This window comes from Loxodonta africana, chromosome 7, assembly GCF_030014295.1.
Source record: "Loxodonta africana isolate mLoxAfr1 chromosome 7, mLoxAfr1.hap2, whole genome shotgun sequence".
Lineage (NCBI taxonomy): Eukaryota > Metazoa > Chordata > Mammalia > Proboscidea > Elephantidae > Loxodonta > Loxodonta africana.
The window spans coordinates 122545240-122568005 of NC_087348.1; the positions used below are offsets into that span (position 1 = coordinate 122545240).

Here is a 22766-nt window from a genome sequence, read left to right on the forward strand (position 1 = left end):
CTTCAGTGGCTTTTCAGTGCACTTAGAATAATTTAATATAATATACAACCAGGGTCAGCTAACTACGGACCTTGGGCCAAATCTGGCCATACTTGTTTTTGCACAGTCCCAGAGCAAAGAATGGTTTTTAAGAATATTTCGTGACATATGAAAATTATGTGAAATTCAAACCTCAGTGTCCATAAATGAAGTTTATTGAAAAACAGTCATGCTCATTGGTTTACATATTGTCCATGGCTGCTTTTATGATACAATGGCAGAGTTGGATGATCCATGAAACCTGAAATAGTTGCTATCTGGCTCTTTCCAGAGAACGTTTGCTGACCATGGTCTAGAGCAGAGTCTGACTCCTGCCTACCGGCTCAACATCATCCCATGACTCAACCCTCCCATTCCACTCCCCAGCTAAGCAACGACTCACTACACTATAGCCAACTGGTCTTCTTTCAATTACTCAAGCATGCCACAGTTTTTCCCACTTCAAGACCTTTGCAATAATTGTTGCCCCTTCCTGGGTTGTTTTCACCTCTCTCTTTACCTGGTTAAGTCTTATCTTGTCAGATTTCAGCATTAATGTCATTCCCTCAAAAAGCCTTCTGAAACCTCCTAGTTCAAAGCTGTTGTTGGCTGCCTTCCAGTCAATCCTGACTCATAGCGACTCTATGCAACTGAGTAGAACTGCCCCACAGGGTTTTCTTGGGTGTAACCTTAATGGAAACAGATTGCCAGGTCTTTCACCTGCAGAGCTATTGCATGGATTGGAACCACTAGCCTTCTGATTAGCAGCTGAGCACTTAACCATGCACCGCCAGGTCTATCTTTAAAAAATAATTTCTATTAAGTTTGTGATTGTATACTCATGTTTGTCATTATATGTACGTATAATATTATTTATTTCTTGCTGGATTATAAACTCAATGAGGGCAGAGAGTGTGTTCATTTCTGTCAGATTCCTATGCCTAGAACCTATCACAATACCTAGCACATGTTATATACTTCATAAATTATTGTCAGTTGAATGAGTAAATTAATGAGCAAGTGTACTTCTACTGTGCACCACCTATTGTGCTAAATGCATAACTTTGGGTGATAAACTTGTCTTAGAATCAGCATTTTCCTGTGGACTTTTACTTATGGGAATAGACAGACAAAAAAGGAGTGCAAGAGGATATTTTTATGTGTGAATAAGGTGGATGCAAGGAAATTTATTTGTTAGGAAAGGAAAGGGACTATGTAAGTAAAAGCAAAAGATGAAGAGCAGGTTTTATTTCCCACTAGTAAAATGAGGTATGCAAACTAAGTGATTTGCTAAGATTATAGGATTCTGCTTCATAATTTTCTCCCAAGCCTGCCCTACAAGTTGATAATTCCCCTAGATCTCTCTCCTTGGGTATGTCAGGAGCACCTACTATGTTTGGGTGGTAGAAATAAGCAACCTGTTTGTACAGTGCATGTGAGGGCAAGTGGTAGACTCTCTGCAGCCTCTGGCTGAGCTCACTGGGAGGCCCCAGCTACGGAGACCCTGATCCTGCCACCCCACCGGCAGAGCATCTTGAATTGTCTACTGCTTGGTCCATAAAGCACCTGGGGTTGTGAGAATGAATTCTTCTTGAAACAGACAAAAAACAATACAATAAAATAACTGATGAATATCTTTATTAAATAACAAGCAAACAGTCTACGTGGATACAATCCCTTGTCTATTGCACGTGAATGCTTCTCTTTCTCCTGTGGAAGGTGACACCATGTGACTAAAGGGGAAGTTAAGCAGCCCGTTTGAATGCCCTGTAATACGTGAAGACTCTTGGCAAGACACACAGTTCACACTCGTGTTCTCCAGTTACTGCATGTGCAGGAGAAAATGAACCATTCCAGTTCACAAAGATTTAGAGAAAAAATTATTAGCTTCATTTAAAATGCCCATGTGGTACCTTCTAAGCATCTTTCCTAGCAATTAAACCAGCTGTTACTCTTCAAAATACGTGTCACTTTCTTTGCATTGGGGTCATACTCAAACTGTGAAGATCCATTGAAGAAATAGAAAAACCCTGCAAACACAGACAAGGGAAATAGTGAGTTTTTTTTTTTTTCAGATAAATTTGGCAACACAGAAAACTCAGAATAACAGCTAACTAAAACAGAGTGTGTTTATAGTTTTACTCTGTGCCAGGGACTATGCTAAGCATTTTACATGATTTTCTCATTTATCTCTGCAACAGTCCTTTGAGGAAAGGATATCTAGCTCCATCTTACAGATGAGCAAGTTGAGGTTTAGACAGATTTAGCTGTTGGCCTAAAGTCATTCAGCAAGGAAATGATGGAGACCGCACTCAATGCCAGCTCTGACAGCAAAGACAGGCTCCTGATTATTAAGTTATTCACTTCCAATAAGATAAAATTCTCTTCTTGTTTGGAAACTATGAATCTTTTTATTTTCTTTCTTCCCTGTGCTCTTTCTCCCCTACCTTTTCCAGCCTGAGGGGCATTTCTGGCCTCAGAGAAGCATAGTGATTCTTTCAAAACATCTAAGGACCTTTGACTGCTCTGTAAACATGATGCCTAGATTACCTTTAATAAAAATCATCAGTCGTCACCGCCCGTCTTTGATTAGGTATATATATATATATATATATATATACACACATATGTAAAACTCGGTTAAACCTGTTGCTGTTGTGTCAATTCCGACTCATAGGAACCCAATAGGTCACAGTAGAACTGACCCATAGGGTTTCTAAGGAGTGGCTGGTGGATTCAAACTGCCAAACTTTTGGTTAGCAGCAAAGCTCTTAAACACTGCACCACCAGGGTTCTGTATACATACATACATATATATATATATATATACAGATATATATATCTGTTGTTAAAACTTTGAGCACATGGAAAGGTAAATATTTACGACTGATCAGTCTGAACAGTGACTGACTACCCAGGGAAGACAAGAAAGTCTCCCTGGGAACTAACGAGAAAGCCAGTCAGCCATTATTAAACCCACTTCACACTTGATGGGATTTCACATGGGATCTAAAAGGTAATAGCTCTAGATGTGAAGAAGCAACACTGCATGCATAAAACAGAGATTTGTTGTAATTATCTTTAAAATTCAAAACAACCTATTATATAAAAAAAAATTATATAGTGTAGCCATATAATTGGTACAAAAGTGATTAAATTGTGAATTTGGGGGAGGGAGGCGGGAACAACTTAAAAAAATGTTACTTAAAAAATGGTTTCAATTCTCCTCTTTTATTTGATACCATAGATTGTTCAATTTCCCCATTGCCAACAAAATAAGTATCTGCTTACCAAATGCTTCAAAAACAGCATCAACCGTAGGGCCAACTCCTGGAAAGTCATCTGCTATTTGCCTGGGAAATTCTGGCTCCAAGGACTGTCTCTTTTCGTCAAAACTGCACCAAGTAAAAGAAATACAGCTCAACATTACTTGGATGCTATGTTACTGAAACCCATAAATTGTTAGGTTTTATGTGGAATTCTAGCAAACTTTGCCAGTAGTACAAATAAATGTCGAACATGTACAATGCTACAAAAATATGTGACTTTAATGGCTCTGCAAACGTAGCTCTTAAACCGTATTTCTACTGGGATTAGGGGCAACAACCTGCTGTAGCAGATGCTGCTTGCTATCTTATTTCTTAAGCCTGTACAGAAAGAAACTTAAGTTTCTGTCTGTCACAAAGACATGAGGGTATAAGAAATACATACACTCACAAAAAAGTGAAGTGAATCGTTCATCTAAAATACAAATTTCACATTCCAGTTAATTGACCTAATACCATGTTTAGTGCTTCTGTTCTATTTCCTAGTTGGTTATGTAGTGTCTGGGGTCTTAAAAGCTTGCAAATGGCCATCCAAGGCACAATTGGCTTCCATTCATCTGGAGCAACAAAGGAAGACGGAGAGTCAGGAATAGGAGGAGGCTATGGAATGTGGGGCTAATTGCCTTCCTGAACAACTGCCTTCTTTGACATGAGGCCAAAAGAAGTGGATGGTGCCTGGCTACCATTACTGAACATTTTGATCAAAGATTCTATAGACAGACAAAAAATGAGTGCAAGAGGATATTTTTATGTGTGAATAAGGTGGATGCAAGGAAATTTATTTGTTAGGAAAGGAGAGGGACTATGTAAGTAAAAGCAAAAGATGAAGAGCAGGTTTTATTTCCCACTAGTAAAATGAGGTATAAAAACTAAGTGAAGAATCTTTGATCAAAAGGGGGAGAAATGTAGAACTGAATTTCAAATTATCATGGACTCCAGCCTTTCTGGAGCCATGGAGGGTAGGTAAGCCCCTGAAGCTATTTTCCTGAAATTGTATTTAAACCTTAAACAAAAATATCCCCTGAACTGTTCTTAAAACCAATCAACAGTTTTGCTTAACTAGTAAAAAAATGTCTGCCTTGAGCATGATGCTCTTCTAAGGACTATCTATATGGGATCAAATAAATAACACCAACTCAAAAGATTAGATAGGAACCTTAGTGGGCATTGAATTTATTTTAATGGGGGAGGAACAACTCATAAAAAGAGGGTGAGAATAGATGCACAACTCAAAGAATGTAATCAATGTCACTAGAATGTACATATAGAAACTATTGAATCGGCATATGTTTTGCAGTGTATATTCTCAACAATATAAATAAAATAAACAAATAAAATACAAATTTCAAGTTTTCTCTCATACTTGGCCTATAAATATATGCCCTCCGCACCTTGTACATCTCAGTTTCCTCTGGCAGCCTCCTAGAAAAATGAATTGGGCTGAGAAGCAAAGCACAGTAAACACTTTTTTGGCCATTGGCAGGACTTTGGTTGGAATGCCCTGATGTCTCAGAGTTTGACAGAGAGCCCAGGAATCAGCCCCTCTGTGAGTCCTGGGCTCTATCCATGAAACTGGACTGCTATTGCTTGTCTTCCTTTTACACAAGCAGCAATCATGAATGGGTGAGTTCAGGCTAAACCCCTGAGAATCATATAGTAGTGTTGGGAAGACTAGACAAACACATAATGACATCATGCACAGACCTACAACACAATGGGAAAGGAATGTTAAATTGTTGCCTGGATACTCAGGGCTTGAAGGTTCAGAGCAAAAAGGGCCCAGTGCGCTTGGAGTCCAGCAGGGAGGCCTCATGGAGGTGGTAAGACTTGAGCCAGCCCTGAAGGATAAGTGGAATTTGGGTTGGTGGAAGGGAGAAAAGGAGGCTTCAGACAGGAGGGGCTATAGCTCAGAGGGGAAGCTGCAGCTTATTGTGCCTGGAACTCAAAACAGGAGAGCCAGTTTGTTGATGACCAGTCAGAGGCGTCACTAGGTTTTAAAGTAAGCTTTGTGCTGTGGCTGTCTAAAGCCCTATCCTGGCAAGAGGGAGGCTGAGGTCAAGGCAGGAGGAAATTTCTTGTCCAGAAAGAGAGTATTTTCCCTGAGAGTCCACAAAAAGCATCTTACCTCCAGTATTTGTCCTTTACAAAGAAGTATGTTTTCTTCTTTTTCTTATCATAAATAGCTGCATCAATTTTGCTTATGGTTGGAGGAAAGCCCAGGGTGTGGATAGCTCTCGGATAACCTGCTTGTATTTCATTTCCTCTGATGGCCCAGAACTGATTCCCTGTTAAAAAAAGAAAAAAAAAAAATTACCCTGAGATAATCTGTAAACCTTAAACCAAAAATAACCCCTGATGATAACCAAACAATAGTTTAGCTTAATTAGTAAAGAATGTCTTCCTTGAGCATTATGCTGTTTTTAAGATCTATAGATATGGGATCAAATTGACAACAGCAACTCAAAAGGTTAGATAGGAAGGTTAGGGAGAAGTGAGTTCATGTTAATGGGGGAGCAACAACTCAGAAAAGGAGGGTGAGAATAATTGCACAATTGAAGAAAATGACCAATGTCACTGAATAATACATGTAGAAATTGTTGAATTGGTGTATGTTCTGCTCTGTATATTTCTAACGATGACAACAAAATAAAATAAATTATTAAAAAATAATAATTCAGAATCACACTAAGCTTTTAACAATTAAGCCATTTGGTTTCATAAATGCATTTTAGCACATCCGATTTTTGTACTAAAGAGGAAGCCGACATTTTAGATTAAGCCACCAGCTCCTAGTATATGTTTAACAAAAATTTGCAGTTTGAATGAACAAAGATAAAATGAAGACGTTTACAACTCTGGGCAGTTTATCTTTTTGTGTTCTTTTTTTTATCAATTGTAAAATATAAATACAATAATTCCAGTCCTGGTCATTTCTTTATTACCTTTATTACCTTAGGGTAATAAAGTAGTCAAAATTTAATATAGAAGAGAAAATTAAAGTACTGTTCAATTTTCTAGTGAGAGGGTTTATTTCCCCAAGTTAAAGAAAATATTGTATAATAAAAATATAATAGGACCTTTAAAAACGAAAACAGTATCCTTGCTAGTAACTTCAAGTGCAGCATCTACTCCTGAAGGAAGAGATGGCCAAAATGAAGAGATCAAATAAAATCCAGCTTCTACTGTCCCATGGGATTTGCGCCAAAAATGCCTGAAATAGTATAAAAAGAAATTTTTGCCTTTAATATAGTTTCCTCACTGTTATGCCTCACTTATCTTCCCCCACTCCCTCATCTTTGAGGCTCCCTAACAGTCTGAGAAATCATGTATATTGCTAAAGAGCAAACAGTTTTCTCTTTTCTTCAGAAGCCTGTAATGGACTGCCCAGCACAGGGTTCCAGAATGATGCCTTCTATGAAAGCAAAGTTATCCTACAATGCAGATTAATTAACCAATTGTAAGTTTTAAATACTTGCAATGCATACAAAACAGTGTGTTTATTATACCATCATTACATTTTTCAGGAAGATAGGCAAATGTATGCATATGTGTGTGTGCTGTGTAAGTAGATTCTTATATATGCAGAGAACAATTGTGGGCAGATATACAAGAGTCCTTGACTATGGAAGAATTTGGGAGAAATGGGGAATGGCGAGACAATAATATGAAGGAGATTTGCTTTGAACTTTTTTCCCCTTTATTGCAGTTCGAATATTTTATTATGTGCATATTTATCCAGCACTAAGTAAACAAATTGATTAAATGTAATACCCTGGCATCATTTCTGAAGGGGATACAGATAAAAATTCCTATACTGAAGACCTACTTGTGTTTTTTGAAAAGTAACTGTGACTTACTACCTTCAGGAAAAATTAGAGGAGAAGTATCAAATTGTCCTGTCTCAGTTTTCAAAAATTGAACTCGACTATTTAGGAAAGTGTGGAAAGGGTGGAATCAGATCTGAATGATTTCAAAGCTCAGAGGAAACATTTTTGCTTTAAATGTTTTAAAATCTTTAACAGTTTCTATTTGTTCTCCTCTCTAAGCATTGTAAATCAAAAGGATAGATAGGAAAAATAGTTTTCCAGTCTCACCTGCCTTTGAAGAACAGCATTTCTCCCCTGAGGGTGCTGACTGCGTCGAAGGACAAGTCAGGGCCACACATGTCTGGTGTCTCAGGCGCTGCAGGGGTGGGCTCTGTGGGCACCGCAGGTTCCTTAGGGGAGGCAGGGGGAGGTCCTAAAGGGAAGAGATGCAAGGATGCAAACCTTAGGAGAAATGTGATGCTCTGTCAACTACAGTGCTTTGAGTTGAAATCTTATGTAGCATTTCCAAGTTTCATGAAGACTGTCATTGTAAAATTTTCCTGCAGAGCTACAATGCCTAATTTTCCAGTGTCACTCACCATAGAGGGCCTGAATGCCATTCACATCATCTTGAGAAAGGTGGAATCGGGCCAGGTCTGTGAGTGGGTTGTAGACTGGGTACATCAAAGCTTCAGGGTTGGTCGAGTGAAAGAGACCCAGGGAATGGCCGATTTCATGCCCAGCCACAAGGAATAAATTGGTCCCTGTTTGAGAAATCATAGATAACAATTATTTATTCTTTAAATACATGTACATAACACAAGTCAGCTATATATCAAGTCTTTTATGCCTTAATACACACTTCATTGGAAGAAAAAAGAAAAAAACAGTTGCCATTGGGTCACCTCTATTTATGATGACCTCATGTGTGTCAGGGTAGAACTGTGCTTCACAGGGTTTCGATGGCTGATTTTTTGGAAGTAGATCACCAGGCCTTTCTTCCAAGGAGCCAGCCTCTGGGTGGACTTGAACCTCCAACCTCTTGACTAGCAGCCAAGTACATTAACTCTTTGTACCACCCAGGAAAAGCCAAGTGTTTTTTAAGGCTCATACTTGAAATCAATCTTTGAGACAAAGTGTCTAGCTACATGTCTTAGCTATCTAGCACTGCTATAACAGAAACACCACAAGTAGACGGCTTTAATAAACACGTATTGATTTTTTCAGTTTAGGGGGTTACAAGTTTGAATTCAGGGTGCTGTCACTAGTGGAAGGCTTTCTCTCTGTTGGCCCTGAAAGAAGGTCCTTGTCTCTTTTGAGCTTCTGCTCCTAGACAATCTTCATGTGGCTTGGCATCTCTCTTCTCCCAACTCTGCTCTATTCACTTGTTTAATCTCTTTAATAGCTCAAAAAAGAGTGACTCAAGAAACACCCTACACTGATCCTTCCTAATTAACATAACAAAGACAACCCCTTCCTAAATGAGATTGTGACCACAGGCATAGAGGTTAGGATTTACAACACATATTTTGGGGGGACACAATCCAATCCATAACACTATATTTAACTCCTTGCCACCACCCAATCTCCCATCCCTACCCACCGCTAGCATTAAAAAAAAAAAAAAGCATTAGAGTCTATTAACTTCACAAGAACCAGGTGTCTTTTCTTCTGTTCAGAAGTGTAGTGGACCCAACTGTTTAAAAAATCAATAAATATTTCTCTTCATTTGTCATTGAAAATTAAAAAATCTAAACACTGTCTCAATGTAGTAATATTTGCTGGTTATGGTCTCAGTTAAATGAATCACAGTTGATTCATTTCAGTTCTGAAATTCTCAGAAAAGCATACTCCTGTTATTTTCCATTGAAATATTGCCTGCATAATTTTTCTGTCTAATCATCATTATTTAATACATATTGAGTCAAAATAATTAATAAATATAGATATCACAGGATTTGAAAAATTAGTTTAAAATATAAATGCCCAATCATATCTAGGATTTGTCAGAAAAGAGATTTTGATCACATAAATGCTGGCTGTATTCAGATATTTTTATTCATATTATTTAAAAATATATAGAAATTGGAAGGCATTAGGTAATTATGATTGACATAAGTAACATAACAAGTAAATCTACCTCTGGAAAAGTTATTTGTCTAACTCGTGACCCCAGGAAAGGTCTCATTTGAGACTTCGCAGGAAGAGGTTAATTAAATCAAACCAAGAATTGTATCTAGCATTAACCTCACATTTGTACTCTCTGCAGAAATTCTGTTTGCATTTTCATTATAAAGCCCAGCCAAATCTTAGAAGCAATACTATTCGGTTCAGCAGATTGTCTGAAACTTTGGAAGTCATTTCTTAAAGTATGTAATATAGCTTTGAACCAAGAAATATTCTTCCACCTAAACAGTGTGGACATTGTATTATTTTTTTTTTTATTTCCTTCAGAACAAGTTCATGAAAACTCTTCCTAAACTTGAGGCAGTAAAATGTTGACTTAGCCAGAATAACCGAGAACCTCAATGTCTCCAATTTAATTCTGATTTCTGTTTTGAAGAAGAAAGATGTGAATGGGGGAAAATATATAAACACCGCTGAGGGCATGTTTTATGGTCAGTGTAGATTTAATGCAATAAACTATCCCTTGGATATCTGAAATGTGGTATAATGAGAATTCGATCTTAATAATAATGGACTGAAGATCCCACAAGATCCACAGTTATTTTTCTTACATTGTACTTACCAAGGCAAGGAATAAACCTTTAAAAAACTAGAAAAGTTTTCAACGTTGATTAATGCTCATTTCTTGAACATTCTTCGATACTAAGAGTTTTCCAAATATAGAAGGAAATTAGCACCAAAGTCATTATGAGAGAAGCTTAACTTACCTCTTTTATCCTCTGTCCATTGTTCATCATCATCGAAGTGAGCATCTCCATTAAGCCCTGGGCCAGGGGCATAGGCATGAGCCAGAACTTTTCCAGGTCCATCAAAAGGGATAAAATCTCCATGTTCTAATAGAGAAAAATTTTTTTTTTTTTTTTTAAATTGGAAAGATAGGTAATTAGTATCTCTTTTTAGGCTTTTCAAATAAAACACCACCAGATCAATGAATATATTTCATGTTTTTTGGATTGTTTTGTTTTGTTGGTTGGTTACTTTTAATTACCTCTAACAGCAAAGGAGATCATTATGTCAGCCTCTCCTTCATTATTCCTGGAGAATGTGAGAGGAGTCACCTCCTCCCAGACTTTCAGAGCTTTCTCAATGGCGGCATCAACAGCATCTCTTGGCAGATCCAGTGTATAATTCACAATCCTGTAAAAGAAAAATAGAAGGTAGCATTTTCTTCTGTGACTGTAATTTACAGAGTATAATCTTATAATCTTATGTGAAAACCTATAAGTAAAAATTACCTGTAAGTAAGGTGAGTCTTCCTCCACTTTGGTGAGCCAGGAAAGGTAGTGAATTGACCGACATCGGGGACTCCACATCTGGGCTTGCGCATCATCTCCAGGGTGTTGGAGTCCAGCTTCCCCGTCACCTCCAACCCAAGGAACTTCTGCATTTCTTGAATTTTTTTAACCACAGGGCTGCTGTCCTTTCTTCTTACAAACTGTTTTGCATCTTTTGCAAGGTTGTAGTAGTTTTCCAGGTATTGCTATAGGAATAATTAGTTCTTAGGTCAATCTTATGATTTTTATCTATTTATAATAATTTTTTACACTTGCTCACATTTCTTAATGTATTTGAAGTATTCCTCTAGTTTGCTGAGATAAAAATAAATGGTATGTTTGTTTACTTCTTAAAGCCTCCCCCTTCTCTTTGCTTTGTCTTTGTAACTAAATACCTCTGCAATTTAGTTTGGTACCAAAGCAATGGCAGAGAAGTGAAAAATTGAAATAACATCTGGTTCACTTAAAGAAGAAAAACAAAACAAACAAACCTCTTTTGGCCTAACTGTATACTCTGGATAAAATTATTCAATTTCCCACTTTATACTACCCACAAGGGTCTGGCTTAAGAAAAAAGTTGGCAAAATCCTTTTGTCTAAACATGACATGAGCAATATAAATATTTAGTTAAAATGACATTGAATCAAAATATCTAAAAAAGTTCCAACACAGGGCATACTTCATTGTGCTCCACTTGCCCTTTAAGTACTTCAAGTCCTAATGCTGCTGCTACGACAGTGTTGCGTGATCTCAAGAAAAAACCTCACATTTCTGGTCCTTTGTTTCTTCCCACATAAAAAGAGGAGCCTGAATGATGTGATACTGAGACTCTTTCCACATCTAATACTTTACAACTTTCTGTCCCTGAACTGTTTCTACACAGTAAGTTCCAATCGTTCTAGTAAGAGTAGTAGGCAAGGAGGGTCTCCCTACTTGTCCCTACCAGTGGGTGGGATGGATACCTCCATTAATTACCTGAACAAGATCCATGCTGGTGTCCTTATTCTTTGCTGTTTGTTCCAGAGGGTAAGCTGAGCAAGCTGCCACGCACAGAAGCACAAGGATTGGAAGATTCTTCATTTCCACCGGCTTTACTCAGCTCTACTTGAAGAACTCCTTATGCTCTGACTACCTCTTTCTAGGTCCACCCTCCAGAGCCCAACTTTTATAGGGTGACAGGATTTGTTCAAAACACTCACAGCTTGACTCATGATTTCTTTCATCCAAATGGAAATGGTCCAACAGGACTATTTCCAGAAATTCCAAACTCAAAGTAGAGTGATACAACCTAATTTACTAATTTCTCTCAACCTTCCAATTTTACAAAGCGAAACAGTGATTAATGGCCAGGAAATACTTCCTGTTTTGGTAAAGGAGAAAACTGGGACATTTTTCCTTAAAAACTCTGTAAAGAAAATGGACCGGAATTTACTAGACAATTCATGCTTGTGTGTTTTTGAGGAGAAGCGGGCTGACTTAACAAAAAGTTAAAATTGAGCAGAACTTTCAAATGCAGTTATACTTTAAGAACATATTTTAGAATAAAATGTAATATGACAAGATATAAAGAAATGAAATGCCATGCATATGTAGCTATAGTCTGTATCTAGAAGAAAATTGGAAGGGAGAATTCATTTTTTGTGTCTTTGCTTCCAAATATCAGTTGACAACAAGCCACTTCCAACTCGTGGACACCCCGTTATTGCACAGTAGAACTGTGCTGTATAGGGTTTTCATGACTGAAACCTTTTAGAAGCAGATAGCCGCCCCTTTCTTCCCAGATCCTTCTGGGTGGGTTCGAACTGCCAACTTTTACAGCCTTGCAGTTAATCTTTTGTGCCACCCAGAGGAAAAAAAAAAAAAGAGAAATACCTACTATTAATTTCTGGTTGGATTTGCAAGTCCTTGAGGAGGAAAAGTTTAGGGGCAGGATAGAATAAAGAGAGTCTGTGAAAAAGAAGGAAGTGTATCTATTCTCTCATGGTTGGTTTTAATTCTGTACCCAATTTATTAAGGGATAATAGACTCAAAACAGGTGCTCCATAAATGCTTGCAGAATTGGCATAAATTACGTCACTCACTGGACTGAAATGCTCCTCGGTCTTTATCTTCTACACTTTTATTCTATACTTCTAGTTGTGAACAGTACAAAAAAAAATTTGACTTTTTCAGCTCAGAAATGAAAATAGTTTCCACAGACCAGTCATTTGTTATATGGCTAATTATATACAAGAGATAGATAGTAGCTGGTGTTTATAAATCTGGTATCTCAGGGATCCAGGAACTTTTAATTAAACTTTAATTTAGCCTGATCCAAATTTGGATTCAAAAGCTGGCAGTTAATCGAAGTAATATCCTATCTGATAACTTTTCATATCTATCTATCATGATTTTCCCTGACATCAGACAAGATAATCCATGATCCTTACTACCTCTAAAACCTAACCTGTTGCCATGGAGTTGATTCTGACTCATAGAAACCCTTCTTCTGGTTAATACAATCATTCTTTCAGATAAACACTCCTTTATCCAGTGTCTTAGTTTTACATGTTTCAGAATACTCAGACTGAGATTGTAGGTTTGGAGATAAAAATCAAAAGGAACCCTTAGAGAACAAGTGGTCAAAGTAGCTATTTTAAAAAAGGAAGGAAGGCAAGCAGATTAGTTGGTTATAATCTAGTAGGGGAGAAGATTCCAGTGCAACTAAGTCTACAAGGAATGAAGTGAGAAGTTGTATAAGAATTAAGCAGAGGAAAAGGTGTTTAGAAAAAGCTCGGGGATAAAATAGCTGGTAGGTGGAGCCTAGAAAGATTTGGACAGGAAGGTAAATACCAGAACAGAATAATTACGATGCAGAGTCAAGAAAGCTTAAGATCTATACAGAAAAAGGCAAAGAGTTGATTTTTTACTGAAGTACAAGATGTTTGGAGAGTGGTAATGAAAAATAAGGTTGTGGGAAGATAGATTGAAGCCCAGTCATTGGAAGGCCATTAGATAAAGTGTTTAGAGTTTATTCTGTTGGTAGTGTGGAGAGTCATGATTCTGAATAAAGTTTTGTTTTGTTTTTTTCTAATATGCCCATTATAGAAAATTTAGAAAACTTGAAAAAGTAGAAAGAAAAGAAATCATTTCCAGTCATATCAGGGAAAAGCTACTCTTAGCACTTTTGCTGTATTTTCTTATTTTAAACTGTGTGCGCTTTTTTTTACATCCTGATGATCTCTTGAAATTTGTAAAATTTTATGTATATATATATATATATGTACTTTTTTTTTTTTTTTTTACAATTCTGAATCCTATCAGCCAGAGAAAAGCACTAACAAGGCAATGTATTTCATCAGAATTGTAGGATAAAAAAATATTGTTTATAGGTTTCTTCATGTTTTTCATAGTTGAAATCAGACTATAGATGCTGATTTTTATGCTTATTTTTCACAGACTTTCAAACTATCTAGTTGGAAGAAGAACTAGAATGGAAGAGGGGATTAGGGACAGACAATATCTGCAAGTGGATGGCTCAGTCTTGTTTTCGTTTATAAAAAGCATAAGGACTCTGATCACTTCATTAAAAAAAACCCAAAAAACCCAAACCTGTAGCTGTCAAATTGGTTTGGACTCATAGCAACCCTGTAGAACAGAGTAGAACTGCCCCATAGGGTTTCCAAGGAGCAACTGGTGGATTCAAACTGCTGACCTTTTGGTTAGCAGCCGAGCTCTAACCACAAAAATGTCAAAATCTATCATTCAGATTCCTTGGCAATGACAATAGCCTTTGCGTGGTTCCATGTAACTCTGATTTTCCAGAGGGAACGAGAACATTTTGCCATAATCATAGCATAAGTATTTCAATTGTGCAAACGGTATAGTATCAAATACGATGTTCAACGGTTCTCCAAGACAGGATATTCCATTTGATTGTAAGGTAAATACTTTCTTTTTTTATATGAAGACTGGAGTGGAAGCAGAAGGGGAACAGGAGTGAGAAGCCCTATGGACCGATCTTCACCTTAGGTCACAAAATCCATCTGACAAACCATCATTCAAGCAGACAAGTGACTTTGTCAAATAAACTTGGTAACGGCAGTTCTGTTGGGCCTTTTAAATCCTGACATACCCCTTCTGGAATTGTTAGTTTTGAGTCGACTTTCAATTGACAATTGTATGCTTTCATGTAATTTTTTTTTTCCAAGAATGATTTAGGAGTGAAATTTATTGATTCTTGCATGTCTGAGCATGCCTTCTGTTAGCCTCTCCTGTGGAAGATATTTTGGTTGGGCATGAAACTCTAGGGTTATAATTTTTCTCTCTTTTTCAAAATTAAGATCCACGCGATAGAGAAGGGGACGCAATATTTTCTAGCTAATAGGAAGATAAGGTCCTGGGTCTCCGAGCAGACAGGTAAGGAGAAAATTATCTTTCTAGCTCTTTTAGATGGCCAGTGTTTGCTGAATTTTCATAACACAAAACACAGATAAGCCTCCAAATATTTATTTCAATCCAGCTTCACTGTCTTTATAGACAGTAGAAAAATTCACTCTAAAACAATCAGTCTTGCTTTCAATGTTATAATTTTTTCTTCTCTTTTCATGTGCTTTAGCACAGCATTGGGAAAATTTCCTTCAGTGCCTAGTAGCCCAGTACTCTTCATCAGTAAGTTCTTCAACTCTGTATGGATCATAGCAAATTATGGATAACATTTCGAAGAATGAGAATTCCAGAATTGTGCTCGTGTAGAACCTGTACACAGACCAAGAGGCAGTCATTCAAACAGAACAAGGAGATACTGCCTGGTTTAAAATCAGGAAAGGTGTGTGTCAGGGTTGTATCCCTGTCTGGCAGTTCCCAGAAAAACTGCTGCAACTGTTTTGATATGTATTGACATTTTTTTTTCCTTAAATCTGGGCCTTCATTTATGCTTTATTCTGGAGGTTCAGTTTCTTCACATTTTGCTCAAACATCTGTGTCTGGTAATGCTCATTCCCCCGTCAGATGCCTTATCTTCTTTTGAGTCATGATTTTGTTAGTGTTGACACATTCTTTCAATGGGTCACTTTATGTAAGAATGATAGAATCAAAGTTTGTGTTGTAGTAACAGTTATAATTAGGGCTGGATATATTCCAGAGCAGAGCTAACTTATGCTCCCACAGAGCTAGTGTTGGTATGCCAGTTTACTGTCCATTAAAACCGAGGTTCTGAGCTTATATTAAAACAAAACAAAAAAACCAAAGGGGTGGCTGGTGGATTCAAACTACCGACCTTTTGGTTAGTAGCTGAGCTCTTAACCACTGTGCTCCAGGGCTCCAAACTTACATAGTTTTAAATAAGCCCTGAGTCTTTTTAGAGTGTGTAATGTAGTTTTTTTAATGTAGTTAGACAAATACATATATATGTGTGTCCTTTAAGAAAAGAGAAGACTACTATACAGGCAGTCCCCAGGTTATGAAAGGCCGATTTATGGACAATTGGTACTTGCCCTTTAATATTATGTAAATTTGCCCTCACTTTGAAACAAGTGAACAAAATCCCACTCACAACAATTTCATCACGTCACCTTCACTTGCTGCAAGCACAGCCTTTAAGTCATTGAAAAGGCTTTGAGCCTTTTTTTGCACTAAACCAAAAACCACGCCAAACCTGTTGCTGTCAAATCAATTCCAACTCATAGCAACCCTATAGGACAGAGTAGCACTGCCCCACAGTGTTTCCAAGGCGGTAATCTTTATGGAAGCAGACTACCACCTCCTTGTCCTGTGGAACAGCTGTTGGGTTTAAACCGCTGCCCTTTTGGTTAGCAGCCAAGTGCTTTAACCATTGCACCACCAGGGCTTCTCCGACTTACCTACTTACCTACAAATTCGGCTTAAACACACTTAGGAATGGATGTCGTTCATAACCTGGAGGCTGCCTATATACTGATCATCTACTGCGTGCCTAACACATTATACGTGTAATGTTTCTAATCTTCCCAGTCACATTTCAAGGTAAGCATTAGTATCCCCACTTCACAGATGAGAAAACCGAGACTCTGAAAAGGGAAAATGTTTGTTCAAGCCCGCATAGACAGTAAGCAACAGAAGTGGGACAAGCATTGTCCAATCAAAACCAGAACAAACAAAAAAGACATGGCAGTGTCTGTAGACTAACTGCCACTGCTCCCCACCACCTCCCCCCTGCCCCTGCCCCCCATTCTTTTTGCCTGGACTTAAGGTTTCCCACAAATTTTTTCTCTCAAATTTTTACATGCTTGAAAACTGAACTCTGAATGTCTCTTAACCCAGTGTCTGTCTGATAGCTAGTCTTCAGAGTTTTGGGGGTACTTCTCATTGCTTTCTGATCTTCTGGCTTCCTCCCCGCCCCTTTTTTTTTAAAGCTTAGTCTTTCAAGTTTATCATCCTCCACTTGTGCTGCCCAGATGTGACCCACTTAGGACACGCATCTATGAGTAGTCACCATGTGTTACTAAGAGTCAAAAACACACAGAGCCTCCTCACTCACAAAGTTTGGTCAGTGTTCCCATTCTTGGAAAAATCAGCATTGCTCGTCTTGAATTCCTAAGTGTTTGTCAACAAAATTCAACTCTATGGTTCTGAGCATATATACACAATCCAATACTTCTGTGGCCCGATCCACGTTTCACAATTCTTTCTTTTGGAAGTCACATGTTATTCAATTATGAGATGGGAACATGCTGTTCAAAGTCATGAATTTAGAGCATAAGTGGAAAAACTTCTCCTCAAAATATAATTATATTCACATCTCTGTTAAAATATTCTTATGTTGTTGATTTGACTGCTCCAAAAAGTACAGAATATGGACAGGATTTGTGCTGTCATCGATAATTTATTAGCCATTTCATTTCACTCATAATAATCAGGCCAAACAGGATCAGACAATGCTCCTTGTCAGTTAAAAGATTATCAGGCACGGAATCCCGGTGAAGCAACCGTTAAGCGCTCAGCTGCTAACTGAAAGGCCAGCAGTTTGAATCCACCTAGTTATTCCAAAGGAGAAAAGACCTGGCAATCTGTTTTTGTAAAGATTACAGCCTAGGAAACTCTATGGGACGCTTCTACTCTGTTCTATAGGGTCACTATGAGCGGGAATCAGCTCAATGGCACATGACAATAACAACAGCATTAACTTCAGGCGTGGTAAACACTAAAAAAAAAAACTTGTTCAAAGAATAAATAAAAAATCTAAATGACTAAAAGAAAATCTGGTTAAAAGATAATCAGCCAACAGAATCAAAGTGGCACAGCAAAGAGCGTGAGTCCTGAGTTAAAGAGCCCTCTGTTAAAATCCTAATTTCTGCAATTACTGGCTCTGTGACACCAAACAAATTGCTGATGTTCTCTGTGCCCCAATTTCTTCATTCTTAAAACGGCAATAAAAAAGTTTATCTTCTGAGTTTGATACATGTAACAGAAATTATGTATCGATTTCTAGGCACATAATGAGCATTGTTATGCATAACCCATTAAAACCCATTGCTGTCAAGTCGATTCCAACTCACATGGACCCTATAGTGCAAAGCAGAACTCCCCCATAGAGTTTGCATGGAATACTGGTGGATTCAAGCTGCTAATCCTTTGATTAGCAGCCAGACACTTAACCTCTGTGCCACCAGGGCTCCAATATTATGCATAACAAGTAGAAATTTAAGGTGATGGCAAAAAAAAATTAGGTGACAGTATTTTCAACTTGGTGTGGTCTTTAGAAGTCAGGAATGAAGAAAATACGGAGAAAATGGAAAAACAGACCCAGTGGTCTCTCTCTGTTCTGTAGCTCATAGCGGTTATCGGGATGTAAACGCTTCTGCGTGGGAAGAGAGCAGCACAAATGGGAAATCTGGAGTCAAGGAAAGTTAGAATGGGAAAAAACAAGCTTCAGTTGAGTACCTGCAAAATGCCAAGGAATTCACTTATCTTTAACCTCAGAACAAGCTTAATACCAAAAAAAAACCATTGCCGTCAAGCTGATTCCGACTAAGAGGTGAATATTATTTTCCTTGAGATTCAAAGAGGTCAACTAACTTCCCTAAAATCACACAGTGAGGCACAGAGCAGATTTTCTAATTTATCAACATCGTAGACTTTACCAGCCACTGCCCGGAACTCTGCCTTCCAAGATATTTACGACAGGTCAAGAAACAAACCACACCTTCACTTTCTGCACTGTATTGAACGGTATTTTTCAAAGGGCCCTTTGACTATAAAACAGCTGCAGGTGTAATAAAATCTATTTTTCATTGCATTGCTGGGTTTATGGGAGGTAATGGAAATCTCCAGGGCTTCTCGAGTCCCCCTACATGTGTGTGCATCCAGATGTGCTCTTGCACACACAGTAAACTGAAGCCAGATTGAGGATGAATGGGTAACTAGCCAAGAAAAAAAATGCAAAAAAAGAAAATTTCCCAAGAGTAAATTCTTATATCAAGAGGATCTTGGTATAAGGTAGCAGCGTTAGTAATATGTACTACATAAACTGCTGCGGCACATAATTTGTTGTTATCATTCTCAGATGTTCACTCACGGATGTTCAAAGATAGATTTACAAGGATATTGATAATAAAAGCTAATAATAATGAAAACTTAAAAAAAAAAGGCATTCTACATACCTCAGAATTGACCTATGAAGGAGTCATCATAATGATCAAAACAGAACCCCATCATAAATTGGGGGGCTATCTGTACTAATTCTTGAGCAATCCACAAGTTAAGGAAACTTCATTTAAGGCTAATACCACAAACCCTAGAAAAGGCCTAATATAGTCCCAGGTGAGAAACCATTCCTTCATTTCCCACAGCAAAATGATATTCCTCAGACTGGACATACACAGAACTCTTACGACATCTTAAAGACTTTTCAATTGTAAAAATGCAAAGCAGTATAGAGTGAAGTGCCAAAAGTTATCAATTTAGTTTATATGTGTATACTTTATATATATATATATGTATATAAATATGAAAGACAAAATTTTGTGGTGGTTAAGAACAAGCTCTGGAGTCAGGCTGCCTGGCTTCGATTCATGGTTCCAAGGCTGCGTGAACTTGGGCCAGTCAGCTTACCTCTCTGTACCTTGGTTTCCTCATTTGTAAAATGACAATGACAGTACTTACCTCATGTTTGTAATGAGGACTGAGTTAATTTTTTGGTTTTTTTTGTACAGCGCTTGTGACAGTGCCTAGAACATGGCTAACACTGTAGCTCTTGAGAGTGAAAGGTGTATGCTGGGTTTTTATTCCAATTTAGTCATCATTTAAGAGAAGCCATTTCTTCCTGAATTACCTAAGTCCAAACACAACTTAACCAATTCTGTCTCAGTCATCTAGTGCTGCTATAACAGAAATACCACAAGTGGATGGCTTTAACAAAGAGAAATTTATTGTCTCATTGTCTAGTAGGCTACAAGTCCAAATTCAGGACATCAGCTCCAGGAGGCTTCCTGTCTCTGTCAGCTCTGGGGGAAGGTCCTTGTAATACGTCAGTCTTCTGTTGGTCTGGAAGCATCTCAGTGCAGGAACCTCAGGTCCAAAGGGCACGCTGTGCTCCCAGCACTGCTTTCTTGGTGATATGAGGTCCCCAACTCTCTGCTTATTTCAATCTCTTGAGAGATAAAAGTTGGTGCAGACCACACCCCAGGGAAACTCCCTTTATATTGGGTCAGGAATGTGACCTGGTAAGGGTGTTGCAATCCCACCCTAATCCTCTTTAATATAAAATCACAATCACAAAATGGAGGACAACCACAACCACAGAATACTGGGAATCATGGCCTAACCAAGTTAATACACACATTTTGGGTGGGACATAATTCAATCCATGACACCAGGTACCATTAAATTTTCTTTTGAAGATCAGCATCCAGTTTCCTGTGAATGTTTCTTAAGGATGATGTGATGGTTAAAGTTATGTGTCAACTTGGCTAGGCCATGATTCTCAGTGGTTTGACAGATAGTATGCAGTCATCCTCCATTTTGTGATCTGATGCAAGCAGTCAATCAGTTGAAAGGCCAGTTTCCATGGGGACATGGGCTGCATCCAATGTGTATGGATGTTCTAGCAAAGCTCACTCTCTCTGGATCTTGCATCTGATTCATCATCCTCAGACCTCTGGTTCTTGGAACATGAGCCAGCAGCCTACAGATCTTGGGATGTGCCAGATCCCACAACCCCGTGACCCAGCAGCCTTCTGCCTGACCTGCAGATCTCAGGATTTGCCAGCTCCCAGAACCCCATGACCCAGCAGCCTTCTGCCTGACCTTCCAATTTTGAGTTCATCAGCCCTTGCAAACTGAGTCAAGGGAAGCCTCCAGCTTCCAGCGTGACCCACAGATTTGGAACTTGCCAGACTCCACAACTGTGTGAATCATTTCCATGAGATAACTCTCTCTAAATATGTTGTTGTTGTTAGATGCCATCAAGTTGATTCTGACTCATAGAGACCCTATCTATGTACCATAGAATGAAACACTGCCCAGTCTTGCACCATGCTCACAATTGTTGTTTTGCTTGAGCCCATTGTTGCAGACATTGTGTCAGTTCATCTGTTGGACGGAGTGATTCAATGGAATTTAGAAGCTTTGTGTCCCCAGCTTCCTGATTATCCTCCTGTCTTAGCCATCCAGTGCTGCAAAAACAGAAACACCACAAGAGGATGGCTTTAACAAAGAGAAATTTATTATTTCAGTCTAGTAGGCTACAAGTCCAAATTCAGGGCATCAACTCTCTCTCTCTATATATACATATATGCATATATATGCATCACTGGTTTTGCTCCCCTAGAGAACCCAGCCTAAGATACTTGGTACTGAGAATGGTTCTAGAGGAAAAAATCTTAAGGATAAGTTTTCTGAATTGGTTCTCAAGTCTGTAGACTTAAATACAGTGATGACTGTAATTCCGGTAAGGAAGAGGGCAGCTAATCCGTGGCGTGAAGTGACACTGTAAATACATAAATACATAAAATATCACCACCATCAGATCACATATTTGTGAGAAGCAAGGCTCTGGGTGATTGTGTATTTGATACCTTTAGACATTTCTGTCAAAGAAGTATATGGAGGCTGGTTGGTTGGTCCAGCTTTCACTAGACAAAGTGATGTAGGAAAGGGATGAGCTCAAATCTTCAGAGTCACAGTTCAAGCAACACATGAAAGGCCTGCCACTTGTGCTCTGAAAGAAAGCCTTATTTCTTGTAGTAACAGAGCTGATATTGCTGAAAACCAAACTCAGAGTCTTATTATAAGAGGGGCTGAATTACAACACCAACTGAATTCCCAACCTTGAATGGTGTTTGAAGTTAAAGTGAGGGCATTGAATGGGAAGACATGGGACGCTGAAACTTGGAATGGGGACATATGGGCAGTGTCATGGATCAAATTGTGTCCCTCAAAAACATGTGTCAACTTGGTTAGGCCATGGTTTCCAGTATTATGTGGTTGTCCTTTATTTTGTGATTGTAATTTTATGTTAAAGAGGATTGGGGTGGGATTGTAGCATCCTTATCCAGGCCACACCCCTGATCCAATGTAAAGAGAGTTCCCCTAGGGTGTGGTCTGCACCACCTTTTATCTCTTAAGAGAGAAAAAGCAAAGACAAGCAAGCAGAGAGTGGGGGCCTCATACCACCAAGAAAGCAGTGCTGGGAGCAGAGTGCATATTTTGGACCTGAGGTTCCTGCACTGAGGTGCTCCCAGGCCAAGGGAAGATTGATGTATTACAAGGACCTTCCTCCAGAGCTGACAGAGATAGAAAACCTTCCCCTAGAGCTGATGCCCTGAATTTGGACTCATAGCCTACTAGACAGAATAAATTTCTCTTTGTTAAAGCCATCTACTTCTGATATCTCTGTTATAGCAGCAGTAGATGACTAAGACAGGCAGATAATCAGGAAGCTGGGAACACTGAGCTTCTAAATTCTGTTGAATCACTCCTTCCAACAGAACCAGGCTTCTTACTCCCATCTGAAGAGGCTACTCCAACTTTGTCTACTAAGCCACCATCCCCAGTAAAACCATTACTCCTTTTAGCCCCGTATGATGAGATTGACCCAGTTGTGTCTGAAAAGCCTTTGTCTGAGATATCAGCTGTGGTGGAATTGGGGCTTGCCTGGAGCATTGCATTACAAGACATTGAGGAATGTCCCCAGAACC

At 38.6% G+C, this 22766-nt stretch overlaps 1 protein-coding gene across 1 annotated transcript; it reads right to left on the reverse strand.

The window, feature by feature from the left end:
• Window positions 1-1639: 1639 nt before the first annotated feature.
• Window positions 1640-11771, reverse strand: LOC100660303 (stromelysin-1). Its single transcript, XM_003415604.4, has 10 exons — window positions 11587-11771; window positions 10573-10817; window positions 10326-10474; window positions 10045-10170; window positions 7750-7914; window positions 7439-7583; window positions 6422-6555; window positions 5470-5629; window positions 3310-3413; window positions 1640-2048 (listed from the first exon to the last, which is right to left on the reverse strand). The coding sequence occupies exons 1-10, from the start codon at window positions 11689-11691 to the stop codon at window positions 1948-1950; spliced, it is 1434 nt and encodes a 477-aa protein (XP_003415652.2). The 5' UTR covers window positions 11692-11771; the 3' UTR covers window positions 1640-1947.
• Between the last annotated feature and the right edge of the window lie 10995 nt (window positions 11772-22766).